Source organism: Puma concolor, chromosome D3, assembly GCF_028749965.1.
Source record: "Puma concolor isolate L17-30 chromosome D3, mPumCon1.1.hap2, whole genome shotgun sequence".
In the NCBI taxonomy this organism is placed as follows: Eukaryota; Metazoa; Chordata; class Mammalia; order Carnivora; family Felidae; genus Puma; species Puma concolor.
In genome coordinates, this window is record NC_141678.1 from 56,444,895 (window position 1) to 56,471,043 (window position 26,149).

Consider the following 26,149-nt stretch of genomic DNA (forward strand, 5'->3'; position numbering starts at 1 on the left):
AGGAGAGCATAGCATAAGAGATGTTAGGTGGATTCCCCTGAATAAACACCAGGTAAAATCATCTGAGAGCTCAGCTTCTAACTTCCAAGTATTAGCCAAATGCCATGGTAAACAGAGAGCCTGTCCTGCAATGTTGGTCAAGCATATGGACCACTGAGCCTGCTACAAAGCTAATAATGCATCAGCCCTGAGCAGCTTAGTTTCTCAAGAATAATAAACCTCACTGTAAGATCAAGTATAATGCATTTTAATTCCCAAATCCAACACTGCTGAATAAGAAAGTGATGTCATATTGTGGGAAAGGATAAGTTGACAAAAAGTTATGTTGACCACACAGAATCAGAATCTGTTTTTGAACATGGTCAGAATCACCATTTTCTTCTCATTTATTTTCTGAAAGGGTTCAACCAGTTATAGGGACTTGGCTAGAATCAGCGCATTAGCCCGTGTTTTCCGGAAAGCAGACTCCACAACAAGGCTTCTGTGGAAGCCTGCTCATTTGCCATTCCAGAGCAGAAGTGGAACGAGGGAGGAAAGCCAACAGACAATGCAGGAATTTCTAAGGAACCTTTTGAAAGGCCGCAGAACTCTCCAGCCAGGGGACACAAGGAGGAAGTACTAATCTAGCTGCTCTGTCCTGCATTGGTCAAGAGGGGCCTACAAGTGTTAATACCCCCGTGCTTCTGGGTTACACTTGTGTGAGTGCTAGGCAGGTTCCAGGTGTTCCATTGAAGGTATGGAGCAAGGGCCTGAGGCCAGGTGCTGTCTGGTTGCAGCTGCCCTGAGCTGATCAAAGTCTGTGCCATGATGGTTCCTTCTGCAGGGGCTGGAGAAAAGGTGAGCCAAGGTTTTGAAAAGATACAAGAGAGGGGTCTGAAACATTGCCTCCTGTGTATCTTGGTTTTCTGTGTTGGACATTTCCTCATTAGTGTTTTCTACTGCCTTTTAAAGATTTTTTTTTGGGGCGCCTGGGTGGCGCAGAGGGTTAAGCGTCCGACTTCAGCCAGGTCACGATCTCGCGGTCCGTGAGTTCGAGCCCCGCGTCAGGCTCTGGGCTGATGGCTCAGAGCCTGGAGCCTGTTTCCGATTCTGTGTCTCCCTCTCTCTCTGCCCCTCCCCCGTTCATGCTCTGTCTCTCTCTGTCCCAAAAATAAATAAACGTTGAAAAAAAAAATTAAAAAAAAAAAAAAGATTTTTTTTCAAAAGATACATTTCTCAGGGCACTTGGGTGGCTCAGTCGGTTAAGCGTCTGCCTTCGGCTCAAGTCACGATCTCGCAGTCCATGATTTCGAGCCCCACATCAGTCTCTGTGCTGACAGTTCAGAGCCTAGAGCCTGCTTCAGATCCTGTCTCCCTCTCTCTCTGCCCCTCCCAATCTCTTTCTCTCTCTCTCTCTCAAAAGTAAATAAACATTAGGGGTGCCTGCGTGGCTCAGTCGGTTAAGCATCTGACCTCGGCTCAGATTGTGATCTCGTGGTTCATGAGTTCAAGCCCCGCATCGGGCTCTGTGCTCACAGCTTGGAGTCTGGAGCCTGCTTTGGATTCTGTCTCTCTCTCTCTCTCTCTCTCTCTCTCTGTTCCTCCCCTGCTTGCACTCTGTCTCTGTCTCTCTCTCAAAAATAAATAAACATTAAAAAAAAAAACTTTAAAAATAAATAAATAAACATTAAAATATTTTTAAAAAATAAAATTAAATAAAAATTTTAAAAGGATACATTTCTCATATTAACTTCACTCAAGATACCCGCAGACAATCTGTACTGCTGATTAGCCATCTAGAGATCTCTTCACCCCAAATGCTAACGTGTCTTGCAAACAATTTTCCAAGCACTAGGAAACTGAATCATAACTATTTTCTGAATGGGTGAATGGAATGCATTTTCAATTTCTGTCCCATTTTTTACTCCTATTGCACAAAGACAATTAATTATATACTTAAATGGTACAGAGTGAGTGCAGAAAAAAAGTGACACTTCCCTGCCGATTGCCCCTTACCTGCTCTTCTGTGTCCCTGTGTGCTTTGTTAGTGTTCACCATGGCCGCATTGGCACATGATGCAGGGTCACTGAGAGCAACTGAGAGCTATAAAGAAGAAGACTGTTCCTCATGGTTGCCAGCCTTGTGGATGCTCTTTCTCTTGAAATGTGGCCTCTGGCATCTGAGATTCTGGCCATCTGTTCAAGTCATAGTGTGTAAGGAATAATGAAAGTCCTGTGGGAAGTCATGCTCAATGAGTCTCATTGAGCTTTCCTGACATGCTGCAGTAAAGGGAAAGCTTCTAGAGGTTATATGTAGGGTCTGGCAAACGGAGTAGACACTCTACCCCATTCCATTCACTAAGCATTAGTGAGCACCCAGTTTGAACAAGGCATTATGCAAGTAGCTCTGAGGAATACAAAGATGAACAAGACAGAGTACATGTCTTCAAGTTAGTATAATTTAGTGCTGTGGTTCTTAAACTTTTCTCCTCATGTATCTTTGGGAGAATTGGTGAAAGCCACAGATCCTTTCCCCCAAAAGCATACATGACCCTAACCATAAAATTTAGTTCATCATTTCAGAGACCCTCCTCTCTTCCAAAGTTCAGTCAAAGGCTTATCAAAAAAAGGTGGAGACGGACACCTGGGTGGCTCAGTCAATTGAGCGTCCGACTCTTGATTTCAGCTCAGGTCGTGATCTCACAGTTCGTAGGTTCAAGCCCTGCATCAGGGCTTGTGTCTGACAGCGTGGAGCCTGCTTGGAATTCTTGCTCTCCCTCTCTCTCTCTTTTAAAATAAATAGATAAATATTTTTAAAAAGTGGAGGGAACAGCCTGTCCATTAATAACTGTGGGAAAGTTAGAGTGTCGTGAATGATCTGATATATGACGTTATCCAGGAGCAACACATGGGAGAGCATAGTTCCACATAAAGGTATTGGGGCCTCCTCGGGCACACATGTATGTAATGCTTTGAAAGACAGCCAAATGAAGAGTGCACCTGATGAAGAGTATAAAGCCAGTGCAAGAAAGCCAATGGCATATTCTGGAATTGTAAGAAGCCCAACATGTCTGGGTCATAAGACTCTTGGAAAAAGCTGGAAATGAGTAGGAAATGAGGTTAAAGATTGGGAGACTGGAGTTCAAACATTGGTTTCAAGCTTAGAAGCTTGGATTTTACTCGATAGGCAATGGAGCCTGGCATAGCCAGAGCTGGGACTTACACCATTTCTTAGGGCAGATGGAAAAGGGCATACACTGACGATGACTAAGTCTTACTGTAAAAATCTAAGTAGAAGGCAGTAAAAGCCCAAACTGGGCCACTACAATGTAGGGAATGCTAAAGGGACATCTAAGAAACAAACCATGTAGTGAAGGCTAAAATGGCTACCCAGAGAGGAGATAAGATACTAAATCTTCTTGCTTCTAAAGTTATTAAATACATTCCGAACGAAGTTAAACGCTGGCAGTGAGAAATTAGTTATTGTTCAGATCTTTCTTTTCATTTACTTTCTCTTATTATTTTTACAGTCATTGGTACAATACTTTGGAAAATAATAGGCTTAATAAATGCTTGCTCAATTGAATTTAGTTAAATTTAATTTACAGTATGACAGCTATTGAGCCAACAATTATTATACCTCATTTTGAATAATGATGCTGGTCTACAAACACAATTTAAGGAAAAACTGAATACTTTTTCCTAATAGGCAGTAGATGCACTCCCAGGGCCTTTGAGGATTGGCATGATATCCTATTTGATTTTACACCAAAAATATGTTGTAGGCCTTTTCTTGAAGCCCTTTCTATTCTATCATGCACCTTACCCAGGAAACTAAAAGTAAAACTAAAATGCGATCTTTGTAAGCTATGATGATTCTCTCCAAGGATCCTTAGCAAAGAGAACCATCTTGGTGATAAAGGTATACTGTGGGAGCAAGGAAGATGTTGACTTTGGAAGCATAAAATAATTTGGTGAGCTACTCAAATGCTGTTCAGATTCATATTTTAGAAAGATGCAGCTCATGGCTCATGAATGGAAATCAAATACAAAACTTGTCTTTTATTAACATTTTCTTTCCCAACTCCATGTTTGGTCAAGGTGGCTAATATCTTCAGTGTAATCACATGAAAATGCATTTGTTGACCCTGGCAAAGCATGCAGCTGAACCGAATTTCTCTTCCCTACTAGCTTTTTAAACAGTATTTTGTCATGATCAAAGACCTGATAGGACATAAAAATAAATTGTTTACTTGAGAAAATCTTAACGACCGGCTAATTTGCACAAGGCTTTCTGACCACAATTTTTCCGGGATTCTTGTGATACCTTTTATATGAATGCCCCTGGCTCAAGACATCCATTTCCTCTTCTTCCTGTCTCTTGTCTCGTTAAGTCATGCTCCCTTGCAGTGGTCCAAACACCCTTGCTCTTCAAAATCACCTAAGGAACAGCCAAAACCTGGGGACACCCTGGCCAAACTCCAGACCTGTGGAATCGGGGGCCACAGTTCGAGAAGCACTCGCTGCTCCAAAGAGCACTTCTGATTTTCACCACTGGACTGGTTGGCTGTAGACAGGGATGGGAATTAGCTCACATTAGGTATTTTGAAAATGAAACTTAGTATGAAACTTTACGGGATGCAAATTCTCGATCTATTTGCTCACTGAAAAATTAGACAAGTGTCAAATAATGGACAATAGGAAAGGTTACAAAGTGACAGACCCTGCTTCCCAGTACACTCAGCATGTAAACTGTGCTGGCCCAGTCAGGTCAATGCAAGACCTGGTTGCGCCTTCTTCCTTCATTGTTCTCTGCTCTCGGTCGCTAGATCATCTTCTTCCCGGAGTATCCTCCCCAACTCATCTTTATGTGTCAGATCCTGCTGTGATTCAGAAACCAGCTCGAGCCCTACCTCTTCCTCCTCTACACCTTTCCAAAGTTTCCAGCCTGCATAGCATCACTGTATTTTGAACTCCAGTAGTGTTTTGTTTTGTTTTGTTTTTTAATCTGTTCTATGGATGTGGCCCTTTGATGACAGAGTGTCTCATCCTGATGTTCGGTTAGGCCATCTGAACATGTCTCTCCCATGGGAATTAGAATCCCAGGCTCTCGTATTTTGTTTAGTCCCCTCTAACATCAAGCATAATGTATCGTAGAATCTTTAAAATTATTGGTTGGATTTCATTTCTTTTCAAAATGTGATGGAATCTCATTTCTTGCTTCCTTTCCCAGCTCTGGATGTATAAGCATATGGCCATCTCCCTCTGTATGTTAATGCCTGTATGTGCAATAGACGTATGATAAGTTAGTGACACATTGACATATTCTTTTCTTCTCATGAGCTGAGGCTTTCTGAATTTCAAGATGAGTAGTTGATCTGGAAGTCAACTAAACTAGTCATCACTCTGGTACAGTCTCTTACAGATTTCTATCATCACACCTGTTAAGAGGAAAACAAACCTGAGGGGCACCTGGGTGGCTCAGTTAAGTGTCCAACTTCCGCTCAAGTCATGATCTCACGGCTCAGGAGTTTGAGCCCCACATTGGGCTCTGCGCTGACAGTTCAGAGCCTGGAGCCTGCTTCAGGTTCTGTGTCTCCCTCTTTCTCTGCCTTTCCCCCACTAGCACACTCTCTCTCTCTCTCTCAAAAACAAAGGAAACATTTTTTTTTTCAACGTTTATTTATTTTTTGGGGGACAGAGAGAGACAGAGCATGAACGGGGGAGGGGCAGAGAGAGAGGGAGACACAGAATCGGAAACAGGCTCCAGGCTCTGAGCCATCAGCCCAGAGCCCGACGCGGGGCTCGAACTCACGGACCGCGAGATCGTGACCTGGCTGAAGTCGGACGCTTAACCGACTGCGCCACCCAGGCGCCCCAGGAAACATTTTTAAAAAGAGAAAAACAAACCTGAAATTATAGAAGAAATCTTATATTAAGGGACAAACATCTTTATCACTGACAGAGTGGAGCGAAGAATTGAAAGAATTGGGAGGTTATAGTTTTATCGGAATATGAAAGTAAATGTTAATGCCTGCTTTCTCTCAAAAATAAGAATAATGCCTAAACTGTAGATGGTGCTTCAGAGTTTACTCTTTTCCATGTAGTTTCTGTTGTGCCCCAGAACACCTGTAAGAAAGTTTGATATTATTATTCCTGTTGTGCATGAAGAAACACTTGAATCCAAGTCCACGATCTCTAAGCCCATTTTTCTCTGTAAGAGAAACTAGATTGTTGTTGCCTACGCCATGCTCCTTGCTGGGTCCCTCTGTTCTCCACCACCTGTAAGTTCTGTGTGCTCAGGGACCTGCCTGTCTTCTTCACTCTAATTCTAGAATGCAGAAGAATACTGAAACATAATAAGGGCTGAATAAATACTTATGAATGAAGTTGTTAGTCTCTCTAATGGAAGGCTAAGATAGAAGGCTGGTTTTCGCCTGGCCGAGACAATGAGTTTGGAGAGGAACCTGAAGTTGTTCCTGACACTCACAAGGGGACATGTTCTTCTCTCCACCTCCTCACACCCTGCCCATGTGGCAGTCTGACCCACATGGGAGGCTCCTTGAAAGCATTCTTACTTAAATCTAGTTGGCATTTCGAATACTGAGACTTGGCATGTGAGAGCTGTCCTAGGAAAAACTCAATGCTTCCATGTGTGCTCCTCTTAGTGCTAAGGGCATCAGAATTTTATTGGAAAACTAAGTGAATGAATCTCCATAATGAACTCTCCTATCAGCCTACAAACATATTTTAATAATCCACTATGTGAATGAACACAGTTCGACACTTCAAACCTGCAGTATAACCTAATCAGAAAAAGCACCTGAACTCGGTTCTCCTAATCTACAGAGTGATCACAATGGGAAATTCCTGCTGGGGAATTTTCCTGCAAGTCAGGAAACTTAGATCTGGGGAGGAAAGAATTGGTTTCAGGAGAAAGAACCTACCCCCTTTGCGATGGGATTTGATGAGTAAGTCAACATCAGAATTCTCCCTGCTTGTACCTGCTTGTCTCAGAGATTGGAAACCGAATCCTAACAAAGCCTCAGACAACAGTTACCGTCACTTTAAGCAAGGTGGGTGGGGGTTGAGAGGGTATGTGCATGAGCGTACACATACACACATACACACACCTGTCTACACACTAGAGGGTGTGTGTGTGTGTGTGTGTGTGTGTGTGTATACATATATATATATATATATATATATATATATATCCCCAGTGGTATATCAACAGGTTATATCAATTCCCAGCGTAACTGCAATTTACTTTTCTCCCAGGCCAGAAAGCACATCATGATGCAATGAGTGACCTTCTTATAGAAGTGAATCACAACCCCTCTAAAACAATGTATATATACATGATTATAGAAATCATTCTTTTTTGAGAGAGAGAGAGAGAGAGAGAGAGAGTGTGTGTGTGTGCGTGTGTGTGTGTGTGTGTGTGTGTGTGTGTGTGTGTGAACCAGGGAGAGGGGTGGACAGAGAGAGAGAATCCCAAGCAGGCTCCATGCTCAGCGCAGTGCCCAACATGGGACTCTATCCCATGACCCTGGGATCATGACCTGAGCCAAAATCAAGACTCAGACATTCAAGTAACTGAGCCACCCAGGCACCCCATAAATCATTCTTAAACTGCATAAGTTAACTTATAGTTATCAGCTCCTTGTAACACACTTCACAACCTATGAGAACATAGCAGGCTGTCTTAATGCCAAAGGACAGAGAACCACTGACTGCCAGTATGCCTTAAACTGCCTGGGGATGTTAAAATGCAGTTTCTGGTTCTGGGGTGGGGGCCTAAGATTCTGCATTTCTAATAAGCCTAATGCCTTGTGACTCTAAGTATGGTCCTGGACCAGCTGAGGCAGCACCAGGGAGCTATTTTACAACCTTGTAGGTGATTCCAGTGTGCAGCCATTGTTGAAAGCCACTACACCAAAAGGACCAGAGTTAAGTCGCTATGATTGTTTGTTGACCTTCCCCAGCTGGAAGCCCTTTGAAAGCCACCTAAAGGTTTCTAAGTCTGTGATTATCAGAATCACCTGGAGAGCTTTAGGAAACGCTTTTCCCACCTTCCTAAATTTTGAAATCAGTAAGTGGTATAATGTGGGCTTGGGAATTTTGAGATCGCTACATGCTTTAAAAAAAAAGAAAAAGGCGTCGTGCTTAGATTCACTGACCTGGACCCAGTCTCTGTGATGTGGTCCAGGTAAGGCCAGCCCTGGACTAAATAATGAAACAGACTACATCCTAAAGTTGTTTTTTTTTTATATTCCTACTCTTTCTGTACCCTCTCTTCCATCTTTTACCCTATTTATATGATTCTCCTACTTCTAATAAAGTTTATGACATCAGTCATTTCTACCTAGATATAAATGAGTTTGGTATTTTTGCACTTTTCCCAGAGATACTTGGATTTAAGTCATTGCTAACAGTGAGCTAAAGAGTTCATTTCTGGGGCGCCTGGGTGGCTCGGTCAGTTAGGCCTCCAACTTCAGCTCAGGTCATGATCTCACAGCTAGTGAGTTCGAGCCCTGCATTGGGCTCTGTGCTGACCGCTCAGAGCCTGGAGCCTGCTTCAGATTCTGTGACTCTCTCTCTCTGCCCCTCCCCTGCTTATGCTCTCTGTCTCTCAAAAAACAAATAAGTGTTTAAAAAAAAGTTCATTTCCTAAAAAAAAAAAAAAAATAGTGTAACATCAGCAAACAGATAAGAAACATCACTTGAGAATAGCAAACTCCTCTCTAGCCACATACAAACACTTCCCCCCACACCCCTGCCTCTGACCAAGCCCTTTTCTACTTAAGTTGCCTGAATTTAAAACAAACTGCTGAAGCTTTGTATATTTCCATTTATTTATGAATACAAACTTTTAGGTATTAATAATGTCCAAAATTAACATTAATATTATTTGTAAGATTCTATGAAGTACTAAATACTACCGTTAAGAACACGTTTATTTTTGATATGGTTAATGTTAACCAAATAATTTTATTATACAAACTGTTGCCTTATCTAGTATATTAGTATAAAATGGATGCAGTTTTATAGATGAGGAAACCCCACTTCGTCTCGTCTGTGCCTAGTAGCAGGTGCTCTATGACGGACAGTTAAAGCTTGATGGCTATTTAGCAAAGTGTGCACAGTGCCATCTAGTGGTATCCAGTGATCACTGCAAAACCTAAATGTCCATTTTCCAAAGTGATTTTGATGGCTCAAGAGTAAACATCTTTATACAACTGTCAGACTTTTAAAACAGACTTCCTAATAGCTTCCTTATGACTCTAAACTTAGCACATTTCTTAGTGCTCCTACTTCATTAAGCAGAAGGCTTGTGATACCTTTTAATAATAATTAATAGGTATTAAATACTTCTATGCACTGAGCACTGAGTTAAGTGCTTTCTATGGATTGTCTCATTTGATCCCCCCAATAACCCTGCAGTGGAACAGCTCTTGTTGTCCCCATCTTACAGATGTGGAAACTGAAACTTAAGGACATTAAGTGATTTGCTCAAGGTCACATGGATAGTCGATAGGAGAAGCCAGTCGAAACCCAACCTACCGTCCAGGAACCTGCACTATTCTGCACTGTAATCTGCACCTCCCAAAGCAGTTACCAATGGAATAAAATTTCTGATAAGTCTTTATGAAAGAGGGCCTTCCTCACCAGGTCTCTAATTATCAAACACGGTAAAACCGATTCAAACTCCACTAACTGAGAACGTAACGACAGTTAAACTAAATATTATCTGTCTTTGGGGCTGAGATGTAGTTTGGCCTTCTTTTGTATGGCCAACACGATATATGCTCAAAATTACATGTTAATTAACTTATCGAATTTGGGGGCACTGGGCTGAAAGTTGGGTTTGGATTCACAGACCTTGTAAGTTGATAATGGCGTAGCATTTATCAGATATAATGGCGTAGCATAGATCAGAAGGTGTTTAATTATCTTAACACTAGTAGTTATCATTTGTTGAGCACCTATGTGCCAAGCTCTGTGACCAGCACCTGTGTATACATTCTCTTTTCTCCTCGCTATAACTGTCTCTGGATGGTATTCTCCTCATTTCTAGAAAGGAAACCGTAAAGTATATAGAGGAGGAGTAACGTGCCCACAGTTTTATGATTATTAGTAGAGCCAGGGGTGAAACTTCAATCTTTGTGACTGCAAAATCTGTGTCTTTTGCCACTCTTGGAAAATAAGTATTATAGTGTGCATGATTCCAGTTTTCTGTGTACCGCCATCCCTATGCAAAAAGACCATCATCTCTGCTGGGATGACGGTAACAGGCTCCAGCCACTTCCCCCGTGCATGCCTGCCCACCTCCATTGCTTTCTGCCCTTACTGTCCGAAATGATAGTTTTCAGCTGCATTTCTGAGCGTGTCACTCTATTTAACACCTGTGTCTTCATACTTTTAGTGTAAAGGCCAAAAGATTTGCCGTAGCCACAGTACTCCTCCAGCCTTATCTTATTCCTCTGGGCCCTTCACGACCATCTCATAATCCCATTTTGTATGTAGCACCCTGTCCACCACAACAGGTCATCATTTCTGATTATCTGTGTAATTGTGAATCGTGTCCAAATCCCCACCTGTTAGTTCCTTGAGGCAGGAACAACATCTTTGCATCCTGCACCCAGACGTATCCCCAAGGACTAGATCCAGAGGATCTGTACATCAAACATAAAGGGAATAATTATAGGAACCCAGTTCCTGCAGAAATTAATTTAATTCCTCAAGAAGTTAATTAAACAAACAAACAAACAAACAAAAACTTGTAGATGCCGTCTACCTGGAAGTACCTTGGATGCTGACTTGAAAAATTGGATAAATAGCATTAAGAAATACAAATAATTTCCTTGTAGGACATACAGAGAAGGTTATAAATTTGGAATCCCATAAGTCTGAATTTATCCAAACCTAATAGATATGTAAGTATTTCAGTTAGAAAGTGATTTGTATTCTTCTGTTCCAAATAAGAGATATGCTGGAAAGTTGTTTTATTCTGGTTTTTTTTTTAGTTTTACATGATTCACATTGTACCTTTGTTCAAGTGCAACATATTGTCCTGTGTGTCAGGCATTACCACTTTTGACTTCATGATTTTTCCCATGTAAGGAGCACTGTCCTCACTCTGCAGATGGGGACAATGAAGCTCTATGTCTTCAAGGCTATGAGGGCATGCACTTGAAGTAGAAGGGCTGTATTTAGACCTCGGTCTTTGGACTTCAAGTCCAGTGCTCATTTGGACTCCCAAGTCCAGAAGTTCAATACATGTTAGTGTTTTTTTAATATAGTGTCAGAAATGAGTAAAGAAGCAGGAAACTAAAACTTACGAGTAAGTAGAAATGCATACGTGGAGGGCACATTTTTCAGGAACTGAAACCTAAGTGTGTATTTCATTGAGAAAGACAACATACTCAGTTTCAAGAGCAAAAGCATGATGAAAAGTGAACCTTAAATATGGCGAAGTTGTGGGGACACTGGAATTCTCATACGTTGTTGATGTAGATGTGAAATACCACGACTATATCGGAACACACCTGGGGAGTTTCTCAAACATTCAACATATACCAACCATACAACCTAGCCCATTTCATTTCCAAGTATTTACCAAGAGAAATGGAGCTTATGTCTATACAAACATTTGTACGTGGCTGTTCATAGCAACTTCATTCATAATAACCCCAAACTGAAACAACTCAAGTGTCTATCAACAGGTGAGTTGAAAACCAAATTGCGATCTATCCACGAACAGAATGCTATTCAACAATATTAAGGAACAAACTATTAATACATGCAACAACGCGGATGACTCTCAAAGTAATTATACCAAGTAAAAGGATCCAGACAAAATAAAAGTACGTACTGCATGATTCCAGCTATCTAGAATCCTGGAAAACCATTTTGGAAAGTATATCTGTGGTTGCCTGGGGTGAGGAGTGGGCTGGATTAAAAGGAGCCAGAGGAAGCCTTTGGGATGGAGACGATCACTGTCCTGATTGTGGCAATGCTTTCTGGGGTGTTATAACAAGGCTTGAGCATGAACAGGGAAGAAATAGAAATGGAATTCTTGACGACACTAGTGAAAGTAACCATGACTTAAGTTCTATGAGTTAGTCAATAGTGTAGCCAAGAAGCTGTTCTTGACCAGGTTAAATAAGTGATCCGTGACTTAATTCTGCTGATAACTTTTCCTTTTTTCCCTGCCTGTCTTCCCACCTTCCTTAACTTTCTCTTTTTTATTTCAAACCTTATACTATGAAAAATATATAAATAAATTAAAATATTTTAAATAAACGCAGGTTTGATATCTTTTCGAATGCTAGAATTTAAGTGCTGGTTTTGTGTCTCTTTCTTTCAAGGGGTCGGTGTGTACAGTGGGAAAATGCTTTAAAGCCAGAGAGACTTGTTCGTTTTAATCACAAGTGCCATACACTTCAAAGTTGCTAAGAAACTAGATCTTAAATGTTCTCACCACAAAAAAAGAAATTATAATTCTGGGACATGATGTGTTAGCTAATGCTAGGGTGATAATCACATTGCAATATATAAATCTATCAAATCAATATGTTGTATACCTTGAAGTTACACATACACGATGTTGTATGTCAACAGTTTTTATTTCAGCGTTTTTTGAAAATGACGTGGATAGACGTGGATTTGAAAAGCAGTTTTGCCATTGACTGGCCTTGGACCCTTGCATTTGTCAGTTAACTTCCCTGGTCCTCAGTTTCTCATATGTAATGTAAAGATAGTAGCTGCATTTCAAGGGTCACGTTGAAGATTAGAAGTAACTATCTACTGTGGTTTTCAGGAAATAATTTTCTTGGTATTATACACGGTACATCAAGTCTTTGAGATCATGCACTGTCTATGTACATTTGCTTATGTCAACCCCTACAAGAGTTGAACTCATATTGAGGACTTTGAGGTGCCCTGACAAAATAGGACAGATGGTACGTGTAAAATAATGAGTTTACCTTTCCCTGCGTTTTGGGCTGATGTGTTCCCTGTGCTTTAATTGTATGTAGTGCACCTGGTGGACATTTGGAACGTCATAGAAGCGTTGCGGGAAAATGCTCTGAACAACCTGGACCCTAACATAGAACTCAGTGTGGCCCGCTTGGAGGCTGTGCTTTCCACCATTTTCTACCAGCTCAACAAACGGATGCCAACCACTCACCAAATCCAGGTGGAACAGTCCATCAGCCTCCTGCTTAACTTCCTGCTGGCAGCCTTTGATCCGTAAGCTCCCTCTGAATAGCTGTTCCTCTCTGCATGTTTGGTCTCTCCCTCCTCTTGTCCTTCTTGGTCTCTTCCAAATGATTTTCTAGAGTCGCTGGCTGCCTCTTTTTCTTGATCAGAAACTTATCTCAATAAAATCTGTCTGTGTTTAACATAAATTTTCAATGCCATGGGGGAAAAAAACAGTAAAAAAGTGCCACAGGAAATTGAGGACAATTGTATTTTGTATGCTGACCTTTGTTTAACTCATCCCATGCTTCCTAAAAGCTACAGGTGCTTGAAAGTGTCGCGCGATGGCATGCCTGTGGAGCAGTTTAATGAAGCGTGCAGTGGAAGGATGTTTTCAACTCTCTTCTCTGCAGATTGCCTAAGACAGTGTTTCTGAGGTGTCATAACAAGATCCTAGAGCAAACAGAGAGATTGAAGAGGGTTTCTTGATCAGCCTAGTGAAAGGATCCATGGCTTGCGTTAAATGGATCAGTCAATAATGTGCCACATAAAACCGTGTAATGCCTTCCGCACATGATAATTAAATCTCAGCCTCGTTATCTTATACTTTTGTCTCATAGAATCAGAGAATTTCAGAGCTGGCTGAAATATTAAAGACTGTTGTTCCAAATCTCTCATTTTACAGATGAAGGACCTGAAGCACAAAGAGGCTCTCCCTTGACCAGTGTCTCTCAGCATGTTAGTGGCAGAGTAGGGATTTAGGTATTCAGCTAAGATTTCTTTTCCAAGGCATATGTGGCAGCCTTGTGAAGTGTAAAAACTCCCCTGAATTACTTTATCAGCCTAAGATTTCAAAAGGTCTTTGGCTGATTGCCTTTAGTCTAGATATGGTATCAGCATCCCCACTTTCACTACTGGTTTTGAATATTAAAACGGAAAATTGCTAACTTGACCTTTCAGCAATCACATTTTAAGACTCTCAAAAGATTTTGCTTAGTCTCATTGTCTGGCCAATGCTTGGGAATATCTAAGCCTGGCACTGGAGATGTTCCAGCCAGGCTAATGTTATTATGCCGCTCACGAAAGCTACCAGCTGTCACTTTACAACCTAGAGTGGTAACAGAATTATCCGTGTTTGGTTTGACCTGTGTAGAGTATTGTCTCATGATGTTTAAATTTTGAGTAATTCTCGACTTGAAATAAACAGTTCTGAAACAAGCAGTCCGGCTTGATAGATCCCACGCTTAGCCTGTGCGGACTTCAGAACTGATGTACTGCTTTGGCCTAATCACTATGGTAACCAAGTGGCAGGCAGGTAGAGAAGGCTATGGTTCCACATGACAGGTGACAGAATGGAGCCAGGCTATGGAATTTCTGTAATGGCATTTCCATCCTCCCCCCTTGACAAGAGCACAGAAGCTTTCAGACTTGCCACTAGTCTTCAGGGGGCTTATTTGTTATAAGTGGAACAACGGAGAATGTAAAAAGAGAAATAGAATTCTTGCCAGATCTTAGAGTATTGCTGGAGGATTCATAAGGAATCAAAGATAAAAAAATAATTTGTATCCACTCCATAAATATAGAAACTGGGCCAGATTAATATTAAGGAAGGAGGACCTTGTGAAATATGTTAGAGTTATAATACATACATGTGTCATATTTTATATGACATATCATATCTCAGTATTTCTCATAACATGAGAAATATACAATAGAGTTAGATTTTTCACTTCTGTTTAGAAATATTGGGAAGATCACTTTTAAAAAATAGGGCTGTAGATGTTCTCTAAGTAGCTACTGATAATCATTTCAAGGTTGATGAATGCTAAGCTTAAGGACTATCCCAAGGTCAGGAGCCATCAACGTGAACGTTCACATGGAATATCTGTTTGGTTCTTACTCTTCGTACAGATAAAAAGGGCCCTGATGTATACTTTCAGTAATCTCATTATAGTAGATTTTTTAAAACATCCACATAGAGGAATCTCATTTTACAGATTTACAGACACATCCATATAGAGACCCCAGTCTACAGATGCTTCTGCCTTCTCTGTTTTGGCATTGCAAATGAGTATAGGCAGTTCTGCTGATTCTCAAACTTCCATCTGATGGCTTTTGAAAATCTAGACGATGTGGGATGTGAGCCATAAGGAAGTATCAGTAGCTGGAAAGAGACTATAACCGGAAATATTCACTTAAAAGTGAATGTAAGAAGCGAAACTTAAGAATAAAATGAATGTTCAATTCAATTTCTTATAATAGCAAACTCCTGTTTCTCCAAATGAGATCCAGCATGGAAATCTGATGTTGCTTCCTACCACCTATCCCACGACAGAACCCAAGCATTTAAGGGAGCCTTCTGCATTTTGGTAGACGTGAATGAGCCTAGTACATCAAGGATATGCTGTTGCTCTTATAGAATCACTGAAACATTTGGGAGATTTTCTCATTTGCTGTAATTTGAATGAACATTTAAAAAAAACCAAAAAAAAGTCTAAAATAAAAATTTAAACTTGCATTCTAAAGAGATTATATATATGTCTATATTTTTTTTGAAGGAAGGACAGTATAGCAATTTAAATTCATGAAGACTGAAAATAAGAACTTGCATTCAGAGAAACTTGGTCATTATTTTGGCAATGCCTTCAAATTCACCAGACCCAGCTGGTGGAGTCTTCCATGAATATGGTAACCTGAAATGAGGTTCAAAGCCCACTGCACTTGCCTGTATCCTTGAGAACCAGATTTGCCTTCTCACAACCATACCTCCCCCAAAATATCACTCTTTCCCTTCTCTCCCCAGAGAAACACCTGCGTCTCAGTCCTCCCCCAGACATGCTCACTACAGACCACAGCTAGCTTCCTGGTTGCAAGGTTTCTCCACCAACTCAGCCTCTTAGAAGATAGAGGGCATTGCTACAGATGTAGGATGATTTCTAGAGTGTTAGGAGCTAGGATTCGTGCCCAGAGACTATGCTTATGTTTGCCATTCTGTCTCTGAATATCAATCCCTTGAGTCTAGAAGATGTTTTTCCTGACTTTCCTCCTAAAAATGGCTGTATCCTAGCAAGAGTCAACCAGTGGTCGATGACCAATCAACTTCTAAGCAGACCTTTCCATCCCAGACACTGTCTCCTCCAGAGTCCCTAGGAAAATGACAGGTGTACCTGGGAAGGGTGGGAAAGGTGTCAGAATCGGGGATGAGGGACTGAGAGTGAAGAATTAGAGAACAGCCAGAGCCAGTCTCTGTATCTCATCTCTTTTCTTCTGCACACCCCAGGAATTAGCCTGCCTCTTTCCCTTATTTGCTAACAACCTGGAGGCAGCTTTTCTTCCCACTGTTAACTATTATTTTTTAGGAAAACTGAGAGTAACAAAAGAAAACCAACATGGCAGAAAGTTCCAAGGTGACAATAATTTTTTTCAACAGCTTTATTGAAAGGTATAATTGTGACCTTGACACTACTTCTTAAAAGTCTATATTGACCTTTCAAAGAGATGGGGTCACAAACTGATCCGCTGTGAAGCCCTTCACCTCTCATGGCTGAGTTGACCCCCCTCTTCCCCAGGTCCTACTGTTCCTTTCAAATGATTTTGTTATTCTTTTATGGTGCATGTCTTCCTATTTATATGACTGCCTCCCACAAGCTACTATACAGTGGGACCATGGCTTACTCTTTGTATCCACAGCACCTGAGACAATGGCCAGCTCATAATGAATCTACAAATGAATGAGTGAATGAATGAATCAATGAATGAATGAATAAAGATCAAAGATTGACTTTTCTTAGCTCAACACACTAATTTCTTTTCATTCTTTTTCTGAAACTAAGTCCTCCTTAATCTCTAATATATTCCCAAGACTAGGGAGTCCAGGTTTGCTCTGTCACCTAGATTCATACCCTCTATTTTTACTTCTGTTCCACAAGAGAAGAAAACAGATGGCTGTGACTACTAGTGTGGGAGTGTCCTATTTTCACAAAAGACTTCCCTGTAGTTCTCGTACTCCCTTCTTCATTTCTTGGGAAACATGAACAACAACTTTAGTCTGTTGGCTTAATCTCATTTCAATTCACTAGAATCTTCTTTCTTAGGGAAGTTCTTCCTAAGGTAGATTAGGTGACAGTGGCCTTGTTTTTAGCAAATGTTATTTTCACATATATTCAGCCATGCAAATCTCATAGGAGGACGAGGGTAAAGATTAAAAAGAATGGTGGTGTTCCTCTTCTCAGGTGTCCCGCTATATTCTTAAAGCCAGTTCTCCGATGATAGTAATAATGTACTAATGTAATCAGTAATTATATATACTAATAGTGATTATGTACTAATGTAATTAGTAATCATATTACTCATTGTGGTAATAGCTAATACCATTTATTGTTTGCCCACAGTCCTACTGGTTGGGCACTATGGGATTATAACTTTTCAGGTTGAGTAAGCGATACGGCTGGGACATGTGGAGGTTACATAGTGTGTAGGTAATACAGTGTCACCCTAGGTGAGGTCAGTGGGGAAAAAGAATCATTTGTTTCAGGCATCAGTGTAAATTCAGCTGTATTCATGCTTTCTATTACATTTTTAAATGAGAAATTAAGGTACTTTTCCCCCCAAACTTACCCAGCTTTTACAGGATATTTTTATGATGCCCACATTCCTAACCTTTCCAGTTTGTGGTACTCAGACATGTCTGACAGAGTGTATGTGAAGGAAATATTTGGACTTAACACATATTACATTGTAGATTTAGAGTCAGTTTTATGACAGCCATCCAGAATTCCAAATCTATCATATAATAGTCTTTCACAGAGAATACAGAATCCTCTGTTTGACATATTGCACCTTGCTGAGCCATTTGAACATCCATTCCCACTCCTGAGCTTCCCCACACACCCCCTCCAATGCTATGAAAGGTACCACAGCACTATTTCAGACTCGTGGATATAAAATATTCTGGAACTCTGCCCAAATCCGTCTGCCTTTTGAGTTTAAAAAATAATTTTGATGTTTAATGCAAGATGTAGTACAAAGGACACAGCCCTTTCTCTGCGCACCAGTGAAATGGATGGTTCACATTTGAGGCTGTGTGGTTGTGTGAGAGCAAAGGAAAAAGAGACGAGGTCTATAAAACCAAATGTTCTTTTTTCTTTTTATTGTCTATACGGCTAGAACTAGATGTTTAACCTAGTGTTTGCTTGGTGATTTTCTTTCGTACCACGTCTTAAACTCAAGACTTCCACAGAACATTCTCCTCTAATCGCTAAAATTTTGTTCTGGTAGAAAATACTTTGTTTCAAGGTTCCTGCTTTCACGAAAATTGACTCTCTCTAAAGAATTTCCACAATTGTAGATAAAATGAACATTCTTAATGTCACTTGCCTTTATGTCAGACTTATACTTTGCGTGAGTGGCAAAAAGAGTTTCATAGGGGTAAAGGAGATATGTCCACAGTGTTGCCTCCTTCCATGCTGGAGAAACTCCCGGCAAACTCGCGTGGCCAGGTGTTATGACGAATTCTTTCTCCAAATGTTTTGCTAACATGATGGGAAGGCCAAAGAGATGCCACAGCCAATTAAGGGATTTCTATCTGTGCACATGTTAACTTCATCATCCCCCAAATAAGAGTAATTATGTATGTGCTTACTTCCAAATTCAAGGTGTCACATGACCGCACAACCTAATATTATGGACCGTAAGGCCAATCTTCATGACTTTTCTCAAGCATTTTAGTATTTCTCAATAGAAAACTTAAGTGGTAAATTGAAAAAAAAATCCTTTTCACGTGTGCATCCATTAACTTAACTAACGTATATTAAGAGCTTGCTTTGCACTGGGTGCCATGATAGGCTGGGGATGAAAGATGAGTGGGGGAGGTCCCTACCCTCTGAAAAACATGCTGTATTAAAACTAACCGGTGTCGGGGTGCCTGAGAGCTCTGTCGTTAGGTGTCTGACTTCAGCTCAGGTCACAGTCTCACAGTTCATGAGTTCAAGCCCCTCACTGGGCTTTGTACTGACAGTACGGAGCCTGCTTGGGCTTCTCTCTCTCTTCCTCTCTATTTGCCCCTCTCCCACTGTCTCTCTCTCTTTCAAAATAAATAAACTCTAAAAAAAATATTAATGAGTTTTGATTCTTTTTCTCCAATAAACTATGAGCAAACTGAGGGTGGGAGCCATACCTTATTCATCTTTAGATCCCCAACCTGTGAGACATGGTCAATAAATAATTGTTGAGTTATGAAATGAGTGATCCCTATGAACAAAATGACTCCCAGATAAAGAAATGAGTTACGATAGAGGCATGTTTTGGAAGAAAGAGGAGGAAACAATTTTCTCAGTTAATTAAGCTACCAAAATGTGCGAGAAAGAGAAATTTGAGTTCTGTGCTCATCAAAATGCTTACCAAATGTTTTTGTGAAATATGTTGGTAAAAGAAGAGCTTCTGGTTTCTGTGCTCTCAAATAGAAAAATAATTCCATAAGCCTGTTCCAAATAGAGTCAGAATCCAAATCTCACTTTCAAGGACTTAAAATTTATCATGAGATTCTCTAATTTCAAACAGGAAACTCACTTGGCAACTTGGAGAAAATTTACATTCTGTTCTGAATTCAGCCTAGCATCTCAGACCTATCAATATCTATTTGTTGTCTTTCCTTCTTGTCAAAAGCAGATTTTCCCTCCCAGACAACTTTTCCCTAAAACGAATACCTTCTTAGTTAAAAGAAATCAGTTTCTCTCTTTTTGAGGTCATGAAAAAAGCCCAGTGTAATAGTTACTCACTTTTTACTATGATGAATGAGTCAAACCTTAAAGTAATGTATGTTTTTAAGACAGACACTCTACAAATCTCTGTATATATTTTAACTAAAGGGTGTTTTCTTATTTCCATTTTTTAATATTTTTAAAATGTTTATTTATTTATTTTGAAGGGGGGAGGGTAGGAGGGTGAGAGAGAGAGAGAATCCCAAGCAGGCTCCATCCTGCCAGCACAGACCCCAACATGGAGCTCAATCTCATGAACCGTGAGATCATGACCTGAGCTGAAAACAAGAGTCAGATGCTTAAATAACTGAGCCACCCAGGTGCCCCTCTTGTTTCCATTTTAATTGGTTACCTCTTAGGAAAATTTGGAAGTTTTCAGAGTGAAAAAACAAAGTATAAGGGAAATAAAAGATTTAAGGAAACCTTGATTTATAAAGCAATTTCAGTTTGCACTTTTGCTAATTTTCTGATTGTCTTAAATACCTTTCAAGGTGTTAATTACGCACCAGCATAGCAATTTAATTGGGTAGTTTTTGACCTCAAGCTAAATAGGAAAGTAAAGTTTGTATTGGCAAAAGCTTCCGGCTGATTGGCCTAAAAAAATAGAATATATTCCATTCTGCTAAAAACCAAATAGTGGGAAAAAAAGAGGAAAGCATGTATTATGCATTGTGTTCCTGCTCTACATTAAAGGGAAAATATTAAAATAAAATTTTTACTTTAAAAATTTTTTTTAACGTTTATTTATTTTGGGGACAGAGAGAGACAGAGCATGAACGGGGGAGGGGCAGAGAGAGGGAGAGACACAGAATCTGAAACAGGCTCCAGGCTCCGAGCCATCAGCCCAGAGCCCAACGCGGGGCTCGAACTCACGGACCCCGAGATCGTGACCTGAGCTGAAGTCGGACGCTCAACCGACTGAGCCACCCAGGCGCCCCTAAAATTTTTACTTTAAAAGTACAATTTTTTAAACAAAAAATGATAGGCCAGTAGTACATTTCACTTTAAAGTTTTTGCTGTACCTTCTACACTACCAATCAGTCAACTGCGCTAGCAACTTTTCTCCACCAAGAATGGCTCATTGTCAGTCTTGTCATTGATTCGAAGGCCCAGCCCACCCATCAAATGGACGGTTCTGATAGATACACTGTATACTGCATGCAGTATTCGCAAACATACCTGGCTCTGCTCTTTCTTTAGATGGCGATTAGAACTGCACATGGGGAAACGTGGGTGGCTCAGTCAGTTAAGCGTCTGACTTCAGCTCAAGTCATGATCTCAAGGTCCTTGAGTTCTGTGCTGACAGCTCAGAGCCTGGAGCCTGCTTTGGATTCTGTATCTCCCTCTCTCTCTGCCCCTCCCCGGCTCATGCTCTGTCTTTCTTTCAAAAATAAGTAAACATAAATTCTTTTTTTAAAAAAAGGCACACATGAAGTTGGAGATGTGCTGCCATAGCTCTTAGTACAAACAAAAGCATAGACTTTTTCTAGCACTCTTCCCAGTGTTGCCGTTCCAAGGCTGTTTGGCCTGCAGCATTAGGGACAATCTACGTTTTTCATCCTCAGTACACTTTGGCAGGTCTTCTTCCGGAATTGTGGCCGACGGCCAACATTCCATATGGGCAGTTTTACTGCTTTACTCCTAGAGGCATTGCGTGTGCAGACTCACTTTGGAACAATATGCTGCTTTCCTGCTGGTTTGCACTAGACTCCTGGGAGTTTCCTGTTATCCATCCTCCTGAGCTTGACTTTCCACTTCCTAGATACTTAAGGGATTTCCCGGTCTGTTTATGAATCACACGGCCCCGTTAGGGATGATTCCTGATGAGCACAACTCTTGTACGTCTCCCCTCGGGGTGCACCGATGTCTCCCTACTCCTTACTTGCATTGTTAATGCCACTTTCTCTCTCTCTCTCTCTCTCTCTCTCTCTCTCTCTCTCTCTCTCTCACACACACACACACACACACACACACACACACACACACACACACAGGACCCTGATCCCAAGATGAGTTTAAGTAATGGCCCTCGGTGTGGAATCTTGTCAAACGTCTTTAGAAAATCTCTCTCCCCAACCCTTTTCTTCATCCTGTTTTATCTGCTGAAAATGTTCTTTAAAAAGATCCATTTGTATTTAAGTCCTTGGTGTGTCCCCCTTTTCCATTGTGACATCATTCGTCTCCACTTACTCCTTAAATTCCTTCAAGATTTATCCACTGCTAGGGCTGAGCAAGGTCTAAATTCACCCACTATTGGTGTGCTTATGGAGATCTACATTCCTGCATACCCCCTGAATCCTTCTTTGTGACCAGGGTCACCTTTGCAATATGGCACAGTGGCTTGCATAACAATACATTCCAGTGGCCTAATTTCACCCTTGAGTTCCTGCAAAACTCTCATTGAACTGCCCTCCGCTTGGTGATTTATCTAGATTTATTGTGTCAATTTGGCAGAATAGGTCTGATACAACCACTCCTGGATGTAATAGCATTAATCTTGCATTTCCAAGAACAATACAGAACTGGCGATCTCCCTAGGATCTTCTTCATTAAAAGCTAAGGCTTAAGAATTCATCTGTGAGCTATCATCATTTCATCCTGTGGAGAACTCTCTGTTCCATCATTATCTGTGGTCTATCCTCTTTCTTGAGTTAAATTGTTCTCTCTGATTCATTGAAAGAAACTTGTATTGCTCTTGAAATCTCACATATAATGCTCCTCAATTTCTCTGCATTTTGAAGGAAACCTTATCATTGGCATTTCTCCTCTTCTTCCACATTTTGTAGATTTCCCTGTTCTCATAATTTGAACCATGTTTCAGCTTAGGAAAGGGAACTAATGATTTCCTAGAATAAATTTTTGATACTTCAAGTTATCCATGCAGTTGGGAATACAATGCACATGGAATAATTCTGAATGAGGTGGGTTTTTTTTGACAAAAGCATCGCGTTTTTATTACAGCTCACCTGCTCCCAAATTAGCAAACAACTAAATGAGTGGCCATTTGCAATTCTAGGGGCACCTATTATAAAGATTAATGGTCATTAATTAATATAAGAAATATATTGTTCACTAATTATGGGGGAGACGAAGTACAAGGCTGTAGGAATTCAACTAATTGAGAAGACATATATGGCCTCTGCCCCCAGGAATCTCACATTGTGGGGTCAAATTACATGCAGATATGTAAATAAACAAAGGTCGCTCAGGGTGATAGGTGCCAAATAGTAAGTAGAAGTGGAGGGAAGAGCATTTGCCTGCACATCCAGGGGAAAAGCTGTTTTCAGAGCAAATGGAGTGATGATATATGGAGCTGAGTCTTTGATGAACAGGTGACAGAGTCCTGGGCAAAAGGTGGTAGGAAGGTCAGGGGCATTGAACATGGGACTATGGAGTGAGGTTCAACAGAAATGGTAGCAGGGAAGACTGGAGAACACAGATAAACTTGTAATCATAGCCTGTAGGCAAATGGAAGCAATTAGAGTTTTAAATAATGAAATAATATCATCAGGGTGCCTGGGTGGCTCGGTTGATTGAGCCTCTGACTTCGGCTCAGGTCACGATCTCTCCGTCTGTGGGTTCGAGCCCCACGATGGACTCTGTGCTGCCAGCTCAGAGCCTGGAGCCTGCCTCGGATTCCATGATTCCCTCTCTCTCAGCACTGCCCCCCCCACCCCACTCGCATACTGTCTCTCTCTCTTTTCTCTCTCAAAAGTAAACATAAAAAAAAAAAATGATATGGTCGATTTTGTGATGTGAGTGTGCAAGCAGAGAGATCATTTAAGAAATTATTACAGTGTTCAAGCAAGAGCTGATAAAGCAATGACAGTTGGAATGCAAAGCAGGGAATGGCCTTAATGTACAGTTCAGACGTATATTTGAGTCCCTCACACATTTGAGGTGGTGGTGAATTAAGGAAGAGAACAAAGTCAAGGTTAACCCCTTCCCCAGAGTTCATTTTTGGGTAACTAGGTGCATGGTGAGTCTGACAACCAGAAGAGGGACTAACAACCAGAAGCAGATAGTAGTGGGTTGGTCTGAGTATTATGGGAGGGCTTTGTAAGGATAACGAGCTCTACTTTGAACACACTTAGTTTGACATGAGGTATCCAATAACTAATTACATACATCTGGTGCTTAGGCTTAGAAATATAAATGGGAGAGCAAACAGCATAGGGCTCAGTCACTTTCACATTCTGGCTGGCTGTATTTGAGGTACTATGCTAAGAATGACAGCAGCAAGGGTGAATAACGTCATCTATCTCTGGAGTCTAATAAGGAACAAAGACACAATTGTTTATTGCACCTTATTCTTCTAAAATGTCATATATACGGATCTTAGTCATATAAATGACTTATTCTATATATTAAACCCTTGTCAGTACTGACTTTACTTACGTTTAAGCCACATTATTATTTAAAATAACTCTGTTGATGGGGCTCCTGGGTGGCGCAGTCGGTTAAGCGTCCGACTTCAGCCAGGTCACGATCTCGCGGTCCGTGAGTTCGAGCCCCGCGTCGGGCTCTGGGCTGATGGCTCAGAGCCTGGAGCCTGTTTCCGATTCTGTGTCTCCCTCTCTCTCTGCCCCTCCCCCGTTCATGCTCTGTCTCTCTCTGTCCCAAAAATAAATAAATGTTGAAAAAAAATTTAAAAAAAAAATAAATAAATAAATAAAATAACTCTGTTGATCATTCTTAAGAGTAGCAACTATCAGAGAAATGAGTTACTAATGTGATACACTTTCTGATTCCAAGGATACAAGAACGAACAGTTTATCCCAGCTGCAAAATCATTTAGCTGAAATATTATACTTCTTACAGTGTGCCCTTTATATCACATTTTTGAAGGACAAGTCAGTTACACTTCCTGAATCGATGAAGATTTGGCAGCTCTAATGTCAATTTGGTAGAAGGAGCTCAAACAGAGCTCTTACTTTTGCCCCTTTAAAATATCAACTCTCTTTGTAAAGTAAGTGTATCACACAAACACAGTCAGCTTGTGGGTAGGAAATGATGGGTGAAGAAAAAAAAGGTGTGATGGAAAAATCCCCATAGTTACTCTAATAAAATTCAGGAATCCTCCTACCAAAAAAATTTTTTTTTCCTGAAACCATGTTTAATTAAATTATGGAGACTGTGGAATCATCATGCATAAAATTATTTTATGAAACCCCCAGTGAAAATCATGTTCTGTAATTGTAATCCATGGCTAAATAGTACATATCCCTCTAGCTGCCAGCTCATGCTTTGAACAAGTGACATAGACAAAGAATAACTTGAAGATTCTGCTATCTCTTGAAAAAATGAAACATTGAATAGTCAGCTTTTCAGAAACTTGTGTTCAATTGTATTCATGGTCTTTTCGAAAATGGATATGTTCACATAATGTATGCAGCTACGGTGTCCTATGATTTCTACAGAACAGAAAATGTCAAATCGCATTACTGGAAGTTCTCCAAATGACATCTTTTTTTTTTTTTTTTCTGTTATTAAACAGGGAAGGCCATGGTAAAATTTCAGTATTTGCTGTCAAAATGGCTTTAGCCACGTTGTGTGGAGGGAAGATCATGGACAAATTAAGATGTAAGTTATTCTGTGTGTCTCTCTTTGCCGATCCCTCCCGTATACCATTCTCCTTTCCCCATGTCCTCTGTGTCCTGCTGCCCACTTTGACTCTCCTCATTCTACAAGAGCCACTTGAGACACAATCTTCATGGATCGTTGCGTTGTGTCAAAGAAATATTTTCATATTAGGTAAATGTTAATGATATTAATATTTTCCTTCTACTTATGGATTATTATGTTACAACCTGTTGAGTATCACCCACTAGGCTTTTTGTAATATTAAAGTAAGATATATACTCTTTCAAGTTGATTGTACTGTACTGCCTCGCAGGTATAAGTCCATCATCACAGGGACATGAAGGTCATGTTGGGAAGCCTTCTTTTTTTTAGGTAATCCAAAGCCAAAACTCCTGGCACATTTCCTCATTATTCTCAGCCGGTGCTGTTCAAGTCACTGGGAATTCCAAAGGTTCCAAAATAGACATTGCCAGGGTTACAGGCATAAGAATCACACAGAGACGCTATAGACTGAGAATTAACTGGATTCCAATAAAAACGTGATAGCTAGGGTGCATCTAGTGATTGTGGGCCTTTTATGTACATTTTGTCACTAAATGTGGTAGTTTTTTAACCAAGAAAACA

At 40.6% G+C, this 26,149-nt stretch overlaps 1 protein-coding gene across 31 annotated transcripts in view; it reads left to right on the plus strand.

The window, feature by feature from the left end:
* The window catches only part of DTNA (dystrobrevin alpha), a 351,246-nt gene that overhangs the window by 241,152 nt on the left and 83,945 nt on the right, over window positions 1–26,149 (plus strand). For all 31 annotated transcript variants that reach the window (XR_015242529.1, XM_086682719.1, XM_086682721.1 and 28 more), the window contains 2 exons: window positions 13,022–13,235; window positions 25,440–25,525. Coding sequence is in view for 30 of the 31 variants with exons in the window: in XM_086682719.1 (XP_086538845.1) it covers window positions 13,022–13,235; window positions 25,440–25,525 (300 nt within the window). In the remaining variant the exon portion in view is untranslated. The remainder of the gene's footprint in view (window positions 1–13,021; window positions 13,236–25,439; window positions 25,526–26,149) is intronic.